Genomic DNA, 21296 nt, shown 5'->3' with positions numbered 1-21296 from the left:
CAAAATACCTCTGGGCATTTGGCAATAACGGTTTTGATTTTATCCCTCACACTCAAATCTGTCCACACTTCCCTTTATTCCTTGGGCTGCTCCTAAAATGCCCACCACCACAGTGAGATTCACAACTCCAGATACAGCCTGGAAGCAACCAGCCAGGCAAATGCGATTTGCAGATCTGCAGGGAGGGGAAGGATGTATAACGTCCTTAGCACGGCGCCTGGGATCCAGTAGAGATTGGGTAACTCTTTACTTGTTTGTTTGTTTTTTTTCCTTTTCTAAATTATATTACTCATGCACACTCACACACACCTTAAACAGAATGTAGAGGAGAGCAAACATCCCCGATTATTAAATTATAAAGAGGACACGCACACTTTATTTTTAATTTCCACTATGGAAATTTCCAAACACGCACAAAGGCAGAGAGCATGGCATATAAATCTCCACGTGCTGATCCATCTGATTCCACCTTTTGCCCATCTGACCTCATCTAGCCCTTCACTCTTTTTCTCGGGCTGAAAGAGTTGAAAGCAAAACCCATATGTGTTTTTACAGAAGCACCCTGCCGTGACCACATTCAACACAAATAACCATAACTCCCTTAATATTGTTAGACACCCAGCACAGAGTCACATTTCCCTGAAGGTCTCCACCGTGTCTCTTTTATGGTTAGTTTGTCTGAATGAGGATCCCCACCTGATCCGCACGCTGCATTGAGTTGGTGGAGTTGATCTACGTTCGCCGCTCGATACGTGAAATGGTACGAGCAGAGGCGGGCGTATTTGAAGGAGAAATAAATGGACTGGAGAATGTAAATGGCATAAAGTACCATAGTAAAGCCATGAATTTCTAACACTATATATTTGTTCCTGTCATCTACTCAATATATCTTCGAGATCATTCAGACACCAATTCGCTCGGACACCAGTTAGTCACAATTTATCACAACAAATGGTATGTCAGTACCGTATTAATTATATACCAGCTTACCTCATCCAACACGTTACTCCACCACTCTTAATAAATGGTGCGGCAACAAGCCACCAAGCATTTGATCATTTTATGACGACCTTAAGCAAAGCACATTCAAGGAAGTCCACACTCTCAAACTTCACATCTGCGCTGCTCTTCTCTTAAAATGCACACACACACACACACACACACACACACACGCATGCACGAGTTTTGGAGGTGCCGAGACAGAGCAGGGAGGGGGCAAGGGAAAATAATTCATTTTAAAAAGAAAAAAAAATCCCTCTCCTCTGGAGAACATGAACGATTCTTTCTGAACTTCTATTTCCAGTTTGGTTGTGGAGAGAATATATTCAATAAAAAAAGCTATATGAAAGTATTAAAGTCAAGCGATTTCATGTTAATTAAACACAACACACGCCAACACAGTACACCAACAGACACATATACAAACATATATGCGTATGTGTTTATAAATTTATATTTGAGCGTATAGATGTGGATACACTGAGTACATTTTATAGCTTATTAAGCACACGGGCTGAAAACTTCTATCTTTAAAAGGAAAATGAGATTTTGATTCATATATCCGGCTACAATTCCCTTTTTTTTTTTCTTTTTTCTTCTTAAAGTTTGACTTGCCAACCAACAAGCTAAAAAGCATGACCTGTCCCATGGCCATGCTTCAAAGTTCCGACAGATATATTCCTCCCTAAACACTGCAACTATTTCAAAATCCTTTTTATAAAGAAGGGAGTAATGTCCACATGGGATCAAAGGGCATCCTCCAGTCTGGCAATTGCCTAAGAAAAATGGCAGGGCTTCCATGAAATATGCCCTAAAATAATTTTGTGGCTTGGTATGTCCTAATTTCAAATTGGATGTTTATCTTGGAAAGGCTTCTATCTAACTTGTCCATAAAACAGCCCCACTTAGCTCTATGAGCTCTGTGAAAATGGAATCCAAAGCTGGTTATTAAGAGGGCCGAGAGATAGGTTCCATATGGCGGAACAGCATGGGAGGGCAAGGCTAAGGCCTACATCAGGCGCGGCTTGGCTGGATCTCCTGATCTATCCACGACACTCGTTGCATTACAGCATAACATCTGGATTATTGCTTGTAATGTCCCTGGGAAATATCCACTTTCCATCAAAGCCTTTATCTATCTCAGTTGGACTTTGAACATTTTACTATTTAACGCAGTTATGTTTGATGTGACGGACATGCTCTTTGCTGTCCAAGATTTTTTTTTTTCTCCTCACTAAAGGCAGCGTAGGAGAAGTGAGCTATTTATTGTGGAGTTCACAGATAGAAAAGAACACAAGGCCTTTATTCTACGTATTTCGCCCTCAATCTTTTCTGCAAAACCTGCTTTCAGGTGATGTCCAAATAAAGTTGCACATCTACGAACAACATATTCTGGAGTGTGTGTGTGTGTGTGTGTGTGTGTGTGTGTGCTTTAAAGAAGTCTCGTAATTACTTTAACATGTGTCTTCAGCCTTGGGGCAAGTGATGAGGCCTCAGACCAGGGCTGATGGGGGAGAGGCGGGTACTGTCCGGGCCATCCTGTGCACTCTCTGATGCGGGGCCGGGCTCCCCAAATCTGCTGTGCTCTTGGAACAATCCCTTTCTCCCCCCAATAAATCCACTCCTCTGCACTCACCCTGTTAGCTCCATAGCTCAGGTTTTCACGTCTGTGCCTGAGCCCATAAGTGAAATTTGTCATCTTAATGCAGCCTGGAATGTGAAGGGAGACAAGGAAATGACCCATCAAAGGAGAAGCCCACCCCACCTGAGCTGAAACAAACACCAGGAGATAGAGCAAAGTTTCTGGGTCCTGACCCTAATTTCTCAGCCGACATAAAGGATAAAATATAGTACATCAGGGTTTTGCTATTTTTCTCCTTCCTCCCAAAGGAATCAGAACCTTTTACTATTTCTATGTTGTTTCATTCATAGGCTCTCTCTCTCTCTTCCTTGGCCCCCCACCCCACCAAATCCACACCCTTCTTCTGGACAGAAATCATAACTTCCATCTGAAGCACACACGTTCGTTATTACTGGTGAATACAAGGTATGATACTTATTGTTTTATTTATTTATGTTTTAATTTTAGAGAGAGAGTGTGTGCACGAGAGTGGGGGAGACGGAAGGAAGGACAGAGAGAGAGAGAGAGAGAGAGAGAGAGAGAGAGAGAGAATCTCAGGCAGGCTCCATGCTCCATGTAAAGCACGACTCAGAGCTCCATCCGACGACCTTGGGACCATGACTTGAACTGAAATCAAGAGTCGAACACTCAACCAAAGGAGCCACCAAAGTGCCCCTGAGGTTCAATATTTAACTTTGAAACAGACTGACTTTCAGAAAAAATGAAAAGCTGCAGAAACAATTCACTTCCGGGTCATGACAATCCCGGGGACAAGGAAGGAAGGGGGGACAAAAGAGAACAGGCCTGAAGGTAAGGAGCTGTGGACCTTCCACTCCCAACAGGCGGAGAATCTTCACAAGTTTCTGATCTAGGAATAGGCTCTCAAAACAGAGAATGGATTGTCATTCCTGGGGACATAGAAAATGGATTCCAGCTTAGCCACATGCATTATTTAAGGATTTGGGCCAAGTGGCACGCTGGGAAGATGGAGATATGGGCTCTGGTCTCTTGGCATGGCTGCTTAAGAAAACCCAGAAATGACAGGCCTGTCAGCCAAGTGCCTCCTCTCTGTCGTGGGCCAGGAAGAACGGCAAGGAGGTTAAGAGTTAAGAAAGAGCTTGGAAGGAGTAGTATGCCGTCCGGGAGCCGGGGCCACAGCCTGTAGTCATCAAAAGCAACATTACAGCTAGCTGTGCCCCTCTCTGGGACACACTATGCTGATGGATACCGCAAAGTCATTATCCGAAGTACTCCCTTGGGTATGACAAAACACCAAAAAAACTTTTTTTGAAGAGCCAGAAATGAAAAAGAAGGGCAGGGCAAAAATATTTTCTCAAGATTGTTCTAGGAACACATACCTAACTAGGTGCCAAATATCGTGTGGGCAACTTTTCTACCGTCTCAGTTACTGGAGTCTAGAAACACGTGTTCCAACGCTGCCGATGGGTCCTATTTCGACTCTCGTTGATTCGTTTCCCTAAGTCACTGTGAGAAAGGAGGTGGCAGTGGAAACAAATGCACAGGGGGAAGAAAAAAAGTCGCTAACTTTGTAAGCAAAATGAACAACACAACAGGATTCGACTCTGCTAGGCATTGCTTAAGAAAAGCTAAGGGAGAACATTCAGTCTATAAAAGGTTCCCCTGAAATATTCCTTCCAAGCATTTTTAACATGTAAAACAACTGTTCATTGTCAACAGCTTTTATAGCATGACATGAGAAGGTCCATACATGCATCCAGCAGGCTCCCAGAGAAGCTCCTTCTTGGCGGCTTCTTGTATCATCCGAAGAGGATGCTGTGGGCATAAATTCTCCTAGAACTACACAAAAATCTTTGCCTAAGGATATAAAGAAAGCCTTTTAAATCTCCCACGTGGACACGGACCATGAGATTTATATTTGTATGGGAAAACTAGATTATAGTCTCGAGGAAAATGAATAATCTGTAGGTTGTACAGACATATTAGCTGTAAAAGTTTTAGAGGAGATTTAACATTTTTTTTCATTGCAAAGTATCATTGTTCTGTTTTTGCACTCAAAAATAAGAATTAGATTAAGATTAAAAACAACAAAACGATCAAGTCTATAAATACCCACTTCTTAGGGCTTAGGACCAGGAAAATGTTTCTAATGCATTTCTTCCTATCACTGAAAAAGAAAAGAAAAGGGGAGCCTGGGTGAGCAGTTGGCTGAGTGCCCGGCTCTTGGTTTCAGCTCAGGTCATGATCCCAGGGTCATGGGATTGAGCCCCATGTTGGGTTCCATGCTAAATGTGGAGCCTGCTTGGGATTCTCCCCCTGCGCCTGCCCCTCTCTCTCTCTCTCTCTCTCTCTCTCTCTCTCTCTCTCTCTCCCCCCCCCTCTTGCCCCTCTCCCCACTCATGTGCTCTGTCTCTAAAATAAATACAATAAAATACAATAAAATAAAGTGATTCAACAAGATTTTCTTTTTCACCCTAACCTCTAAGAAGCTCAAAGTTAAATGTTGTGCTCATATGTAATAACACCCATTGTCTAGTATTTCTGGATTCACATGTGTCACCCTGCTGGCCTTCCCTTTTCTGTTCCATATTTCTGTGTCTCTCCTTCACTTAAAATACTTCAAGGGCGGGGCACCTGGGTGGCTCAGTACCGAACTTTGAATTCATGGTTCATGAATTCAAGCCCTGCGTTGGGCCCTGGGCTGACAGATTGAAGCTCAGAGCCTGGAGCTTCATACAGATTCTGTGTCTCTCTCTCTCTCTCTCTCTCTCTCTCTCTGCCCCTCCCCCACTTGTGCTCCATCTCTCTCAATAATAAACAAACATTTAAAAAATTAAAACATAAACAAATAAAGTAAATAAAACAAATAAAAAATAAAATACCTCAAGGGCACCCCTATCCAGGACGGCCGTACCTCGCGGTTCTCAATCAAACGTGCTTCAGAATCCCCTGGAAGGATTACAGAAAGATTGCGGGGGGCCCCATCCCCAGGGATTCTGATTCAAGAGGTCTGAAATGTTGGCGGGGTAGGCGTGGGGGGGCGGGTCACAAATTCTCATTTCTAACAATTTCCAGGTGATACCGGTGCTGCTCCATTTTGAAACCCCAACTGGTTGAAGCCTGATAATAAGTACATCAGACCACTTGCCGTGGACCACACTATTTTATACTATCCTATCTCCATTCACTTCTTCCTCTGTCTCATTTGGTTAAGATTCACTGCAGTCCTCCTCTGAAAGCTTGCTCTGTCTTCAGCACTCAGCCCACCGTGGAGGCTAGGAAAAGGTCTGACCGTGCCCTCTGAATACCCCCCCCTCCTTCTCTCAAGTCTCCCGCTGACTGGGCAGTCACCACAGCTAAGTCCCGTCCATCTGTGAATCCTCAGGACGTGCTCAGTGAGAAGGTTTCGGCTGAAGTGGATTCTCACGTGAAAAGTTTAGGAAGGCAGTGGCTCTGTTTTTCTGGTCTAGAGCACACACAAGGTTTGAGAGTGCCCACAGATCCGGGGCCTTACCTGAGCCACGACCGAGGCCCCCAGAAATGAGGACGATCCCTAGAGATCATTGTGCCCAGGGTAATGCTGACCTTGACTTCACAGCAAGGCAGCAGAGGCATCAGGGTTAAGATATTCAGCATTGGGCCCATGCCCAATAGATGACAGATAGATAGATAGATAGACAGATAAGCAGACAGACACAGACATTCAGACAAGTAAATTAGGTTAAAGAGATATAGATATATTAGACAGATTCGATTAGAAAGATAGATAGGTAGAGATAGTTACCTAAATTTAGAGACTGCCTTCCAGAAGTCCTAGATGTCAGACGTAAACAGAAGGAGAGGGGCACCTGGGTGGCTCAGTCGGTTAAGCGTCCAACTTCGGCTCACTTCATGATCTCACAGCTCATGAATTCGAGCCCCACATCGGGTTCTGTGCTGACAGCTCAGGGCCTGGAGCCTGCTTCGGATTCTGTCTCTCCCTCTCTGGCTCTCTGACCCTCCCCCGCTCATGCTCTCTGTATCACTCAAAAATGAATAAACACTCAAAAAAATTTTTTTAAATAAACCGAGGGACAGATGGAGCAAAAAGGAGAAAAAAAGGAAAGCAGAAAAAGGGAAAGAAGGCAGAGAGGATAAAACCTAAATTCACGCAGAACCATCATCATGTGATCCATGATATTTGCAAAGTAGTGACCATTCTAAAAGTACCCAAAAAAGCCAAAAGCAAAGGCTTTGCCTGATAGGCTGTATCCGAATCCACCAGAAAAAGAAAACCATTCCTGGGACTGAAGGTGGAGGGAATATCGTGCAGAGAACAGGTGCGGGACGGCTGAGAGACCAAAGAGGCAACGCTGAGAATACCTAAGGTAAGCAGCAAAAAAGGACAGCCTAACCCTCCTCGGGCTGGAGTGGGAGGAAGACAAACTTTCCCTGCCAAGGTCCAGAGAGTAAGAATTTGGGCTTCAGGCCGCTAGGTCTCTGTCCCAACTACAATACTCTGTCACTGCCAGTTAGAGACGACGCCTACACAGGTGCACACCGCTGTGTTGCAGCGTGGCTTGCGAAAACAGACACAGGGCTGGCTTCCGCCGTCAGGGCTGAACTTCTGCAAACCCGGGGCTGGCCAGGCAAGAAGAGTCAATACCAGGGTCAGGCTCACCCTGAGGCCAGAGCAGGTCTAAAGGCAAATGGAAAATGCAGCCCGTGCCGCAGACCCCACGTGAAATAGAAGGCAGAAGGAGACATGACCGTGGAAATTCTCCCACCCTGCAGTCTCCTACCAATTCCAGCTGGAAGCCACCTGGCAGGGGAACCTAGAAAACGTATCCTGTGGTTATCAGCCCCTAGAACAACAGACAGGAACAAAGACAGAAGAAGAGGACGCTGCACAGCCCCCAAAATGGCACCACTGGCCAACTAATTTCATGCAGAAGAAAAAAAAGCTACACTGGCCCAGGTCGTGTCTCTTCCCTCCGATCGCGGACCCACAACTGCATGAAACAGTGGTCAAAGGAAGGGCTATGCAAAATAGTCCCCCCCCCTTTTTTTTTCTTCTTGTAGGAGGTGTGGGAGGGGACATAAGCAGCAGGCGCTTCAGGTCGGGATGCTGACAGCCAGGGGACAGCCCGGTGACATCGGCAGGCAGTGGCCCTCTTAAAGCCCTCACCCTTCCGGGTTTTGTGTTTCATGGAGCAGGCGGGTATGATGGCGTTGACCTGACACCACGGATGCCACTGGCCCTTCCTGTGCCTTCTTCATTCTCTAACATGCCGCCAGGTGGCTTCTCCCTACAAGTGGGCTAAGCCCTGCACGGGGGTCCTGTGCACTGAGGATAAAATCAAACTGGCTAAAGCTGACACAGAATCTGCTTATGTGAGCCTGCATATATTTTTGTGGGGAAAACATTTTTTTTTCCGTTTCTGAAAACGGAATCGCACGAAAACCCTCCACCCCCACCCCGCCAGGTTCTCATCACAGGGGAAATGCATCTAAAGTAAAAGAAAGTGTAAATAAAGAACTGTGGTCAGCCACAGAACCTACAAAAACCCAAATGAAAGTGCAGGGGAAGCAGGTAGGTGTGGATGTACGTACTCAGATTTCTGAATACAGTTAGTGATTTGCAGGGTTTCCCCCCCCCCCCATTAAGCTATCTGATATTAGAGAAGTCACTGCTGTTAATTTTCTATCTCTGTTAAGTGTTACATGCATTAGAAAGAGAGAGGAAGGTTTGGAAATCTGTTCACAGCCAAGATTGTGTAGAATAAATGTCTAAAAAGAGCTAGTTATCTGATTCAGGCCCTATGAAATCAAATTCTCAATTCTCATGTGAAAAAGGCTCATCAGAAGGTAAACAGAGGCTTTGGGAGAAATCTGAACCTACTTTTAAAGGCGATCTCTACAAATTTACTACGTTACGGTCAAGGTCAACGTAGTAAGAAAACACTTTACAAGAGAGTCTGCCGCCCTTGGCCTCTATGGATGGATGCAAAATTATAAACTTACGGGCTTAAGAAGCAATCATCTAAATAAAGTTAAGCCATTAAAAGAGTAAGACTGAGGTGAAAAAGTCAACAACATTTTACAGATAATATATTACTTAGGACTGGTAACATTTTAGATAGTCATAGCTGAGTAATCTTCTCTATGTCAAACTTCTGTTACCTAATTTTTAAATATAATATAGAAATCCTAAAAAAAGCAGCTGACAGTTTAAAAATACCAAGATAGGTCGATCAGGGCATTTTAACTGCTTTTCCAGAAGGTTAATCACAGGACCTCCAGATTTTCCACGTGAATCAATTTCATAAGCGAAATTAGAAGCTCTCTCACTTTCCTCTCCAAAACCTGCAAATGCTAAGCTGTGAAAAGTTAACCTGACAATTGAAATTCTCCACCAAGATATAAACCGCATCTCTCCTGTAAGATCATGAGTAGCATTCAACGAGCTCTATTCATCAAAGGTTTTATTAAACAGGCACGGAGGGTCTGGGCATTTATTAAGTCTCTGAGCCCAGCGCACTGAAGTCAAAATTCTAGAAACGACCATGATAGGGATAAAAAAAAAAAAGAAAGAAAGAAAGAAAGAAAAGAATACAGCAGCTGTGGTCAGACACAACTCTGCTGTACAGATATAAATACTGCTCTCCAGGATCCACTGTTCCTTTCATATTTTTGATATCTTTATCCAGGCCGTCAACATTTTTTCTCTCCTTCCTCATTCCTTTGGCCATTCTTCCATAACCTCTCCTGTCCTCCCTAGACTCCAATATTCCCCAAGCTCACAATTTTTCTTTCTAGCCTTTATGTTCTTCCACAAACTGCCAGTTTTCTTCCACAGACCGGAGCTCCCTAACTAAAGATGGTTATTGATGTACAGTACCAGTATTTTAGTGCAGCAGCAGAATCAATAAACGAGAAAATACTGCTTTGTCAGGCTTCTCCAAAGCATGCCGGGAAACTTTACTGCTTCGGATGGTCACAGAAGCTCTTAATATGGGAGAGCAGGAGCTGGGCTCCCCTCTGTGGCAAGAAATGATCATCTTCTACCCTCTAGTGACTATAAAGGAAGAAGACAAAAGTTGGAGGATTTTCTGAGACCGTTTCACATTATTATTTATCGTCTCTTAATTTTACTTCAAAAGAAAAAAAAGAGAGAGAGTCTTGTATACCAAGTGAACTGGTTAACAAAACTTATCGTAGTTATCCTTAAAATGTTCAAAATGCAAAGGGTCTGTCTGCGTCGCAGAAGAGGTAGGCTTTGGTTCCTTTGGGTTTTAAAAAGCAAGGTTTGGAAAGTTTGCTATTCCTCCTAAATGACCAGTGCCAGTCAGGTGACAATTCTTTCGCTCTCTCTCCCCCACAGACACACTCTTACCAACACTCAAAATCTCTGTTTCATTTGCCTTGTTTGACGCAGCACTGAACAACTCAAGTACGGTGAGATGAGAAATTCGAGCTGGTATACGATTTGTGCACTTATGTGTGTGTGTAAATAAACGTACACACAGAGATGGTCGGTGTATCTGCCAAATACACACACACACACACACACACACACACAAACATCACAGCCACCTCCTTGTTGGTTATTTCTCTTTAAAAGGAGCAGAGGAGGGGCGTCTGGGTGTCTCAGTCCCTTAGGCATCCGACTCTTGGTTTTGTCCAAGGTCATGATCTAATGGTTCGGTGAGTTTGAGCCCTGCATCAGGCTCAATGCTGGCAGCTCGGAGTCTGTTTACGATTCCCTCTCTCTCTCTCTCTCTTTCTCTCTCTCTCTTCTTTCTCTCTCTGCCCCCTCTCTACTCACGCTATCTCTGTCTCTCTCAACATAAAATAAACTTTAATTAATAAATAAATAATAAATAAACTTAAAGAAAGTAGCAGAGGAGCTAAATTAAGTTACAAATACCTTTTTGGTTTTGTTTATGCTTACACCAATTTTGACATTTAATCACTGGATTGCAATGTATTAATTTAATAACCAGATAAATGAATAATGCATTCCTACCTTGATACACGTAGATCTTTTACAAATTGGACGGCAGTTTATAATTGCTTAAAACGATACTAACAATGTAAAAAAAAAAAAAATCGCCAGTACATCATGAAGAAATCTTTCAAGAAACTCTCAGCAGCAAAGGTAATAAACAGTAAAATAAGAGTAATATAAAAGAGATTTATAAAAGATACCACCTATCCCTCTCAATTAATCTTTTCATTGCCCCTACAACACCAAAGCTAGTTTCCATCTGATGGTATATAACTTCCTAAAGGACTAACCCTAACTGTGCTACACTCCAAATAATCCAGGCTTAATGAAGTGGAACGTTCTAACGTGGCTGGCACCTATAAAATGTCACCACTAAAACAAGTATATAAGTTCAAACATCTGGCTATGCTCTTATTAAATGAAACGTAAAAGGGAGGTTGTTTCCTTCTTATTCATAGCCACAGTGAGAGGAAGAGAATGCTGTTGTACGTAAAAGTTGGTTAATACCAATCACGTATACCTTTGTGCTTGCAACAAAGATGAACGTTTCGCCAAATGACATAAAAAAGAAAACAACTATATTTACCTTGCTGGCACTCAGCCGCTTCCGGTTTGACCAACGCTAGGGATTGAGTCCATTGGATGGTGAAAAAATGGCAAAATGGAAGAGAGAAATAGAATCGTTAATGACGATTCTGTGATTAGTTAGATGGCGCGGACTATATTCAAACAACTAACACCCACGTTCCGAGGTCACAGAGAAAACACGTTGGAGCAACAAAACAGAAACAGAAAACTCACATTTCTGTGGTCGTGTTACAGGATTTTCCCACAGTGTTCAGTAATGAAAAGACAAGGACGTACAAATACTGCTCAATCTTTAGAAGTATCAGTTCATAGTATGAGAAGGATCTCCATCCTTAGAATGTTTTTAATTGCCTCAAAACTCTGTAATTTCACCTCTAAACGCAAATTGGAAAGGCAGATTTCCCCTACTTGAAATATTCTCATAGTATTACGAAAATGTTTAAGAAGTTCATGGACAGTGTTCATGAATATTTAGGTTTCCATACTTTTTGATATTAAAAACAATCATTCCATTTATCCCCCCTGATCAAGCCTCAATATTCAAAATAACAGGAAAAAAAATCTAAGCCACTGCTGCTGCACAATTAAAAAAAAAAAAAGCAAAAACAGGCTAATACAGCACCGAGGGAGGGAAGAACAAATTTTCTGAACAGCAAGTAACATCACCACTGTTCTCTTTTGATCTCTCATTTGTCATGCTAAGGTTGCTGAATTTCATCTACAATTAAAATTCTTTCCTAGCAAAATCCTCTCATTACCCCCGTCACCATCCAGTACTGTGAGGCTCTACTCTGGCTGGTTAACCAGCTAACTGGATGTTAAAACTTGGATAAATTTGGGAGATTACAATACAATTATGAATCTAATCGAGCAGACCACGTTTGCTATTATGCTTGAGGAAAAAAATACCTTTAGGCGAATGACCTATCCACTTTGACAATACATCTTCCCCATAAGTTAGAAACCAGAAAATAAATGGTCTTTGGGGGGAAATCCTCTTACATTCTGGTGACCAGCAACCAGAAACACGGGTCCAGAAACAACTTGAAAATATTCTTTATTAAAAAAACACTTCCCCTAGTGAAACTGGGAGTTCAACATCTAGCTCATGATGCAGGGTCACAGATGCTGCCATATGGGTATTAAACTCAGTTCTTTTACTATTTTCCCAGCACTGTACTGAAAAACATGATCAGTACAAAATCAAAGCACCAAAACAAGCACCAAAATCAATTCCTGTCTTCTAGGTATGCATGGCTATTTAGGACCCTCTGACCTAGAATTCATTGGATGCGTTAATGATCATAAAAGATCAACAAAAGGGATGAGGAAATTAATGGAAAGTGAATATGCCTGTCTGCTTACTACAGTCCGAAGAACTACCAAGTATTGACAATTGACCCCATGCCAAGCACTACATTTGATAATCTCCAACTTCACAGTCCTGTGAAATACTTTTTTTATCCTCATTTCACACATGAGGGAATTGTAGCTGCGAGGTTAAGTAATTCTGCGAATGTGACCTGATCGCTTAATTTCTCGAAGCTAGAAAGGAGCGGAGCTGGGATTCAAACCCAGGCAAGTCTGCTGACTGAGCCCACAATTCGAACTAGAATCCTATTTTTGCCAAGAAAAAGAAGCAGACAGCAGGTTCATCAGCCTTCCAACTGTACCATGCCTACATACAATCCTTAAATCTCTGGACTTGAGGGTCAGTCTGTAGTCACTTTGCTCAAGTTCAGATTGTTGTCAGCCTGGGATCCGAAGTGACAAAGACAGTCGTGATGGAAATTTACAAACAAAGTGATTCCCAATCAAATGATCTATTGTCTTTCCAGGCTTCAGTGTTAGTTATTCCCATTTAAAAACCCAATATAGGGATGCCTGGATGGCTCAGTCGGTCGGCCATCCGACTTCAGCTTGGGTCACGATCTCACAGTTTGTGGGTTCGGGCCCCCCGTCAGGCTCTGTGCTGACAGCTCAGAGCCTGGAGCCTGCTTTTTGGATTCCGCGTCGCCTTCTCTCTCTGCCCCTCCCCCACTTGTGCTCTGTCTCTATCAAAAATAAATAAATGTAAAAAAAAATTTTTTAAATAATAAAAACCCAATATAAAAATGGGTTTTCACTGAATGAAAAGAACGAACGTTTTCTGATACCTATTCTATCCAAAGGGCCCCCCCCCGATATAAACTGCATAAGCCGAGTAACCACACAGGGCCCAGGAAGGATTATTCCTTTCTTGGGTGTATTTTGATCAAGTACACAAACAGAAAAAATGAAACTACTGATCAGAACAAATGGGAGTGGGCAGGGCTTTCTATATTATAATATCCCATAAAATATACAGACAAGAAATATATTTTACCCTACACCTCTGCCAGATAAGCAAAGAATAAAGAAAATGAGAAAGCACATGAGCAGGCAGGCTGACAAACTCTTGAAGACAGGACGTGGTGGGTCTAAGGAAAAAAGGACCAAACTCAGTAAGATGACGAGTGTGGCTACATTTACGACTCTGAAAACATACCCTTTGAGAGGTTTTACAAAAGAAACTTCAGGCAGCATCGAGGATGAATAGCTCCGTCATTGGAAATTAATTTCAACTGAAACGGCATTACTTTAAAACTGCAAATTTGGGCCATATTTAAATATATTTTAAGGGCCAGTAGGACTGGTAAACATAATCCGATATACCACAGGAAAATTTCACAGAAGGAATAGGGGAATCGGCAGCTATTTTCATGAGAAGTTATCCAACTTTGCCAACCCCACTTAAATATGTAAGAGAAGTTTCAGAACATAGCAGCCAGAAATAGCTCACTCCTGTGGCAGATGATGCTTACTTATATTGTATGTTCTTTTTGAGGGCATCCAGCTCAAGGAGCCAGTCACCTACTAGCACATGACAATGAATCCAGCAGCAATACTGTCTAGGCTAAGAGAAGCTGTATTATGTTGAGTCGAAAAAAAAAAAGTTTATTTTCAACATCAATTTAAGATTCGAGTTTTAAAAGTACCATTTCTTTTAAAAAATAATAATATATGGGAAGTTTTTTTTTTCCCCAGTTACTGTCGAGTAAACTCTCCTAAGAATCCAAATTAAAAACAGCAACTATTTTGTGGGCTCTCTGGCAACTGAAAAATCACTGTTCAGCTTCACTACTGCTTTGTGCTATCTTCTGTGAGTGTCCTTGCAAATCAGTCGTGATTTTCACCATGAAAATAAATTCCATCTACAAGCAAAGGTGGTGTCAAAATGAAGACATCGACCCTACTGACTCAATTCAAGAAGCACTTGTAGAAGCCCAATTTATAAACAGGCTTCAGATTTCCATATCAGATTCTAAACAGGCTTCAGTTTGAACGCATTTCAGTCCTTTTCCAAGCAGGTGTTTTAGTTGGCTTTAAAAAACGCCTTTCAAATAAGTCACGATCAAAGATGCTTTTTGTTCTTCTTTTAATTCTTGGAATTATAAGGTCTGATCCCCAAATATAAAATAAGATTATGATTTGTATTCACATTATTTGCTCATAAGAACAGAGCCCCAGTCATGTCGTCATAAAATCCAATGCTTTGTTGGTGTTAGAGAGGTCTTCAATAAGCGATGCATTAACTAGAAACGTACAGAAAATAACAGATCGAAGGATATTAAAATTTATATCTTCCCGAAACTACTCCCAACAGAAAACGTGGCAGCTAAAAACAAACAAACAAAAAAAGCACCAGAAGAAATTGCAATGCTGCAAATATGTACTTGATCACCCTAATAACGTACAATGTAATAATTAAATCCCGGGAACTGCTTTGCATTGCTGAAAAATACCTGTGCCATCCGGTACCTAAGAAAATAGTAAATGGAAACCTTACCACTTAGTAAAAATATTTTGGATGATCTGTTACAAGGGAACCATAAGCAGGATATGCATTTTAATCACAGCCACACTAGCCACATCCCTAGCCAAAACAGATTATTCCTTAAAGGATTTTCTTTCCAGGGTTCCAAGGGAAAGGATGTGCATAACCACAAATAGGTACTTTACATCTCAATACAATGATTTGTTTCCCCCCCCAAAATAATTACCCCCGCCAAAAAAAATGCCAGCCATCTGGTAACCCAGTTATCAAAGGACAATTGCGGTGAAGAATTTTGAAATGAACAAAAGGGTTACACTCACATGTCTCTTGAAATCGCACTGTTTTACTCCTAGGTTCAAATTTAACACAATGACCCCCATGTCTTCTTCTAAACTGTTGGGGTCTTCCAATTTTAAAATATGTTCAGTCGTCCTACAAGCAAAAGGCAACAAATGACATTAGCACTTAGGGGCAGTACCAGATAGTTTCAAACTGCATCGGGAGCTTATGGCAAACCTCTCCTACCTCTGCCTAAGGGTGAGACACGAGTTTTACAAAGCACCCGATCCAGTAAAAATAACACAGCCATCTTCAGAGCAGGGGAATTGTTTGGCATTGCCTTGTTCAACAGTTGGTTAATGGCTTCTTTCCCCTTACTGCCCAAATAAAATTTAAATACTTGTTTTATTTTTAAGTTAGGCAGGTTAATGAACCTGAATGTTAACAGTTCAAACTCCAACACACATTCCAGAACACACTGTGGACGATTTAACGTCTGACTCCTAGGTTTGGGAGCTAAAAGCTAAAATAGAAAAATTCACATTTTAAAGCACCCTTTCATTTACTCAGATTTTTTTTTGTCATTTGATCTAAACAGATGCCATTTAACCTTATGTTGAGCTCCCTCTACAATTCATAATAACAATTAGAAGGTAAAAATAAATACAATACCTGTTAAGCTCAAGATCTCTGAGAATGACAAAGGCCGAACCCATGAAATCGGATGTGGTTAAATCCCGATCATATACCTACAAAGAGGGAAGAGGCCAGTAATGCACATTAATATGGCAAACCAACTGAGTTTGCCGAATTATCAATAAATGCAATAGTCTGGGAATTTTGAATTCAATCTTCTAGATCTAAAAACTAATCTGCAGAGTACCGTTAAGGAGGAATGTAGCCAAGTTGATGGAGAGATGGAAATTATTCAAACTTGACCACTTTGCCTACCACAGCGAAAACAATAGCACAAAATACTCTTAAGGCAGTACTCATATGCATTCCACTGTTATGCACAATGGACCACTCTCTGTAGTTTAAATGGTGTCTCATTAAAATTTAGTATTTTCCACTGTGAGCAGATCTGCCAATTAAATAGAAATTTGCTAAATATTCTCTAGCAACCCTATCCTGCACTCAACTCATGCAGTTGTAACCCAGATGTTTGAGCAATTGGTGCTTCCAACCGGTAGCGGAAAGCTCTATTAAGTATAAAGTTATTCCTAATGAGAACGGCTTTCCTACTTTTCGCCACTGCACCGACAGTCATAATTCTTCCACGTGCGGTAAGCTTAAATACAATCAATGGGGATGTTATTTTCACTCTGATTTTCTGTGGCGTATACACCATTGATCCGAGAAAACAAAACACACACTTTCAACGAAGTGTACAAATAATCCCTTGCACACGAATGTTTTTCCGCCCAGAGCCGAACAATGATAAAAGAATTTGGGGACGTGGACTTTTTAAGGGGGCAAGGATTGTTGAGACATCAGCGTTTTTAATAAAAGAGCAGACTTGAAAGCCATCTGGGATTACCTTCACACGGAGCTTTTGATCAAGGCTTTGAATGGGAAGTACAACTACCTCATCCCACACTGGATTCAAGTTCTTATATACGACTTTACTTTTGTACAGCGTCTTCCCATTCAGCTTAAATTTCACATAGGGATCGCTGGTGCCTTTAAAAAGAAAGAGAGAGTGAGACAGTTTTTAAAAATGCACGTCAACGCCTAGGATCTCCCTTAAGTAAAGGTTCTTTCTACACTCCCCTGGTTGCAAGCGTTTTCCTGAGCACGCCCAGAACAAATGTCTCCCTGTGCAGAGATTGAAGGCCCCAGGGGTGGAGACGAGAGGGAAAAAAAAAAAAAAAAAAATGAAACCATCTGGGGTAAATGACTGATTCTTCTTTGCTCTTAGTGGTGGAACACCAATGGGTTCCTCGAGCTTTTCTGTTTTGTTTCATCCCGGGTGTGGCATCGCAATGCTACCCACAAAAATGCAAGAGACAAAATCCACCCGTTCCAGCCCACAGTGTCAGGAGTCCTGGGGAGAAACCCGCCCCTCCCAAGAACGGCAGCGAGTCGGCAAAAAGGGAAAGAAACCATTTTCAAACGTCCGGCCAGATGGCTGACTCGACAGAACGCTGTACTTTAGAATATAATCATAATAAATCAATCAATCTCGGGAACCACGGGCTCAAAAGATGGGGCAACGGGAATGAAGACGGGGGGCACTGGGGGGCGCGGAGATTAAATCGACAAAGTTGCCATTCTTTGCTGCCTCCTGCACCTGCAGTGAAGCCGGGGACATTGTCTCACCCTGGCCTTGCTGAATGCCACACCAGCCAGGCCCTCAGCTGGCCTCAGGGCAGATACCCCTGACCCGCCCGGGGGGCTTTGAAACAGACGCCAGAAAGAATGAATAATATCCCTCCAGCCACTCTACCCAAAGCAGAAGGAAGGGCTGTGACAAACCTTCCTCCACACTTTCGGAACAGTGGAGGGGAAGAAAAGAAAAAAAAAAAAAAAGAAAGAAAGAAAATAGCAGGTCAACATAAACCATGAATTCTGTGCATGTCTCTTGCATGCCTGCCAATAGACAAGTCATATCTGGGACACACTTGTGCATTAAGACCTCATGAATGATGAATAAAGAAGCCACGAATGAATGCAGAAGCAGTGAGGGCATAACTGAAGGCCAGCCGATAATGCCACAAAGAAAGACAAAAAAAAAAAAAAAATCTGATCGGAGGAATGAGGATAGTATAATTAACTGCGAAACAGACACCCATGAGTAAGTGCGAAAGACCCACAGTCCGGTTCATCCACAGATGTGTCCCAGGTGCCGTGGACGGTGCCCAACACAGGCCCCCCAAACATTTATCGATCACGAATTCCTGATAGAAAGTCAAGCCTACAGAGTCTGAAACCATTAGGTCAAAAATTAATTTGGCTACTCTGTTGCAAACATTTACCAGGTCGTGACTACCGAGCTTTTATTCTCTCAAGCTCCTCTTTTGGGTTTCTATTTACCAGCAGTATTATTAGCAATGACTGAACACACGATCTTCCCCGACTTCCTTCTTTAACAGAAACAGGTGTCACTATCCAGCAAGGTCATCTACCTTGTTTAGAAGTCTCAACAGAGGAACCGAGGTAGAATGATCTGGGCAGTGGGGGAGCCTTCCAGTTTTGCAAGACTTTGAACCGGAAGACCGAGAAATTCAACCGCAAATATGCAGACGTACGCACTCGACTCTCACATTTTACGTTTGCCGACACGGGGGCAGAAGTCCAGCGGTCTTTATTTTAATCTCGGACACACACACACACACACACACACACACACACACACACACACACGTCATGTTAGTTGGCAGCTCCGGACAGGACAGTAAAACAGGAAGGCATTCACAGCCATTTAGTGGCACACTGACTAGTGAGCGAGCCACCTGCCCCCACTCCCTCTCACAGTACAAGGGGACACCTCCGGCAAGTCAGACTTTAACAATCATTCTGATATATATATATAAAAAAAAAGTGTGTGGGGGGCGGGGGGGTGGGGAGGGACTCTAATAAAAAGAGGCCTTTAATTAAATGAAATTGCCACTCTGGGATCGGGCCTTCATGCCTGTCAGCGCACTCTCAAAATAAACATCTCAAAACTAGGCCTCGGCGGTGTCACTTTCTCACAGGCAAAGCATACTGGGTAATCCCCAGGCATCCTGACAGCTACATAATGTTCAAACGGTTTCACGGGTGAATGGCGTCAGTTGCGTGAAAGAAAATATTAATGTCTGGAATTAATAGAAAAAGAGACCAGGGTTTACAAAGCCAAACAAGGAAAAAGGGTGTCAAGTTAGTGTGGCGTTAATTGTTAGGGAAAATTTGAGAAAGGGGTGGGGGGGGGGGAGGGGGGGCGCTGGGAGCACATGGTGATTTTCTCGCTGAGCCTAAGAGCCTCACTGTCAGGGAAGTGACATCTCAACTAGGCAAATTCTGAAAAGAGGTCTGCGGCTCAGGAATGCAACTCCCGATTAGACAAATGATGAGACAGCACCTTGAATGGGTGGACTTCAACCTTTTTTTTTTTTTTTTATGGGGAGCTTCAGAAACAAGGAGGCTCTTTGGGAGAAAGAGGTGGTGTGGTACTCTGGGAGGAGAATAAAGCTGGGGGGGCGCAGACGGGCACCTCCATCCTGGTGTGGCCACCAATTCGGCTATGTGGACCCTATGGGGTCACACGCACCCCCTCCAATTTAGAATATCCGGGTGTTAAGCATCAATGGCCTGAGTCTCCTGCCGCACCCCAGACACCCCGGGGTTCGATGCCTGCCCAGAGTGGCTAACAGCCATTCATCGGTCCTGCAAAAGGGCTGCACCAAAGCACACCCCTGAGCACATGTGGGACAGTCCTTCCTTCTGCTTGTACTCAAGGACATTACATCCTGTCAAGCCTCCCGTGACTCCGTATCTGTCAGGCCTGCTAACACTGTCCACGTGCTACAAACCCTAATGGCTGACTTCAGAGCCTGGCACGGTGGTGGGGGGGGCGGGGTCACGAAGGTAAATCAGTCCCAGATCCTGCCGAGGTCCAGGGTTGTGCACCTGGCGGGCAGCAGGCGTGCCTTAACTATAACAAGAGGTTAAGTGTCAAAACAGAACTGACCTTCCCAGGCGGGAGAGATTAGCTCTAGCCCAGGTGTCAGCAGAGGCTGAAAGAAAGATACTGGTTGAAATGTGGGTGGGCGCGAACACGCGGAGAAGGACTAAAGTCATGTTAGCAGAAGGAACTGGCTTTGAAGCCGGGGAGCAGGGAGGAGACCAAGATGACAAGATCTGTGTGGTGCCCAAACCAGCATTTCCACCGATCTGGAAATCAAGTGGAAAAAAATGTAATGAGAAATAAAGCTGAACGGGCAGGTTGGAGCCAGAGGCCAAAGTGCTTGAAAATGACAAAATCCAGGGGCGCCTGTGTGGCTCAGTTGGTTAAGCGTCCGACTTCAGCTCAGGTCATGATCTCATAGTCCGTGAGTTCGAGCCCCGCATCGGGCTCTGTGCTGATGGCTCAGACCCTGGAGCCTGCTTCGGATTCTGTGTCTCCCTCTCTCTCTGCCCCTCCCCTGCTCGTTCTCTGTCTCTCTGTCTCAAAAATAAATTTAAAAAAAAACACTTAAAAAAAATAAAAAATAAAATGACAAAATCCGGAGTTTAGTCTTTGTTCGGTGAGAAAGAGAGGATGGTTTGCTTTTTCCTCTTTTTTTTTTTTTTTAATTTTTTTAACAAGACAAGGCACAGGTCTCAGAAAGATACGAAATGAAAAAGACACGTCTGCACTCTCTCACACCTTCCTCATGCCCCTTCCTCTCACAGGCTGCTTTTGTGGATTTACTACAGGAAAAACATACAAGAATTGATTTTAACTCGAGAGTAATCATATTACGTGCACTGGACGTCACGCTTTCACAATGAAAGCACCCACAGTTCTGTTCACACAGACTTACCAGATATCTTTTCATCGACTGCAGAAACTTTCATTGTGTTATTGACTACTTACATAACTAGCCACCAAATAGTGGATACTTACATCATTCCATTTTTTTCTGTTTGTTTTAGTGCAAACAATACTATAATAAACATCCTTATATGACTGTCTTGGAGTGTATATTCAGAGGGAACTTCTAACATTGGGACAGCTGGTTCTGACAGATACTGTCAAATGGTTCTTCCAAAGTCTGTCAAATTTACATTCCCACCAAGACTATATGTTTTGTACTTGTTTCTCTGCATGATCACCAATACTGGGTGCTCTGTGCCTTTATTTTAAAAGAACAGCAGGTGGAAAATGATACCTCTATTTTTCTCGGTGACATTTTGAACAAAGTTTAGAATCTTTCATATTTTAGTGACCTACATTTGTATTTGTCAGAGCAATTCCCATTCATTCCATTTGTCCATTTTTCTAAGGTCTCACAGTTTGT

At 42.9% G+C, this 21296-nt stretch overlaps 1 protein-coding gene across 10 annotated transcripts in view; it reads right to left on the bottom strand.

Moving 5' to 3' along the window:
* The window catches only part of MCTP2 (multiple C2 and transmembrane domain containing 2), a 243461-nt gene that overhangs the window by 132622 nt on the left and 89543 nt on the right, over positions 1 to 21296 (bottom strand). For 7 of the 10 annotated variants that reach the window (XM_027067969.2, XM_053223601.1, XM_053223606.1 and 4 more), the window contains exons 5-8: positions 16853 to 16995; positions 15985 to 16061; positions 15354 to 15465; positions 11176 to 11211 (exon numbers count right to left, since the gene is read on the bottom strand). In XM_027067969.2, the coding sequence (XP_026923770.2) occupies positions 11176 to 11211; positions 15354 to 15465; positions 15985 to 16061; positions 16853 to 16995 (368 nt within the window). Of the gene's footprint in view, positions 1 to 8; positions 4883 to 9479; positions 9632 to 11175; positions 11212 to 15353; positions 15466 to 15984; positions 16062 to 16852; positions 16996 to 21296 lie in introns of those variants that run through there. The other 3 variants (XM_053223600.1, XM_053223607.1, XM_053223609.1) reach the window with 3 other exon arrangements.

The sequence above is a fragment of the Acinonyx jubatus genome, chromosome B3 (genome assembly GCF_027475565.1).
Source record: "Acinonyx jubatus isolate Ajub_Pintada_27869175 chromosome B3, VMU_Ajub_asm_v1.0, whole genome shotgun sequence".
NCBI classification, from domain to species: Eukaryota; Metazoa; Chordata; class Mammalia; order Carnivora; family Felidae; genus Acinonyx; species Acinonyx jubatus.
The sequence above is the reverse complement of the archived record's forward strand: the minus strand, read 5'-3'. Positions and strand labels throughout refer to the sequence as shown.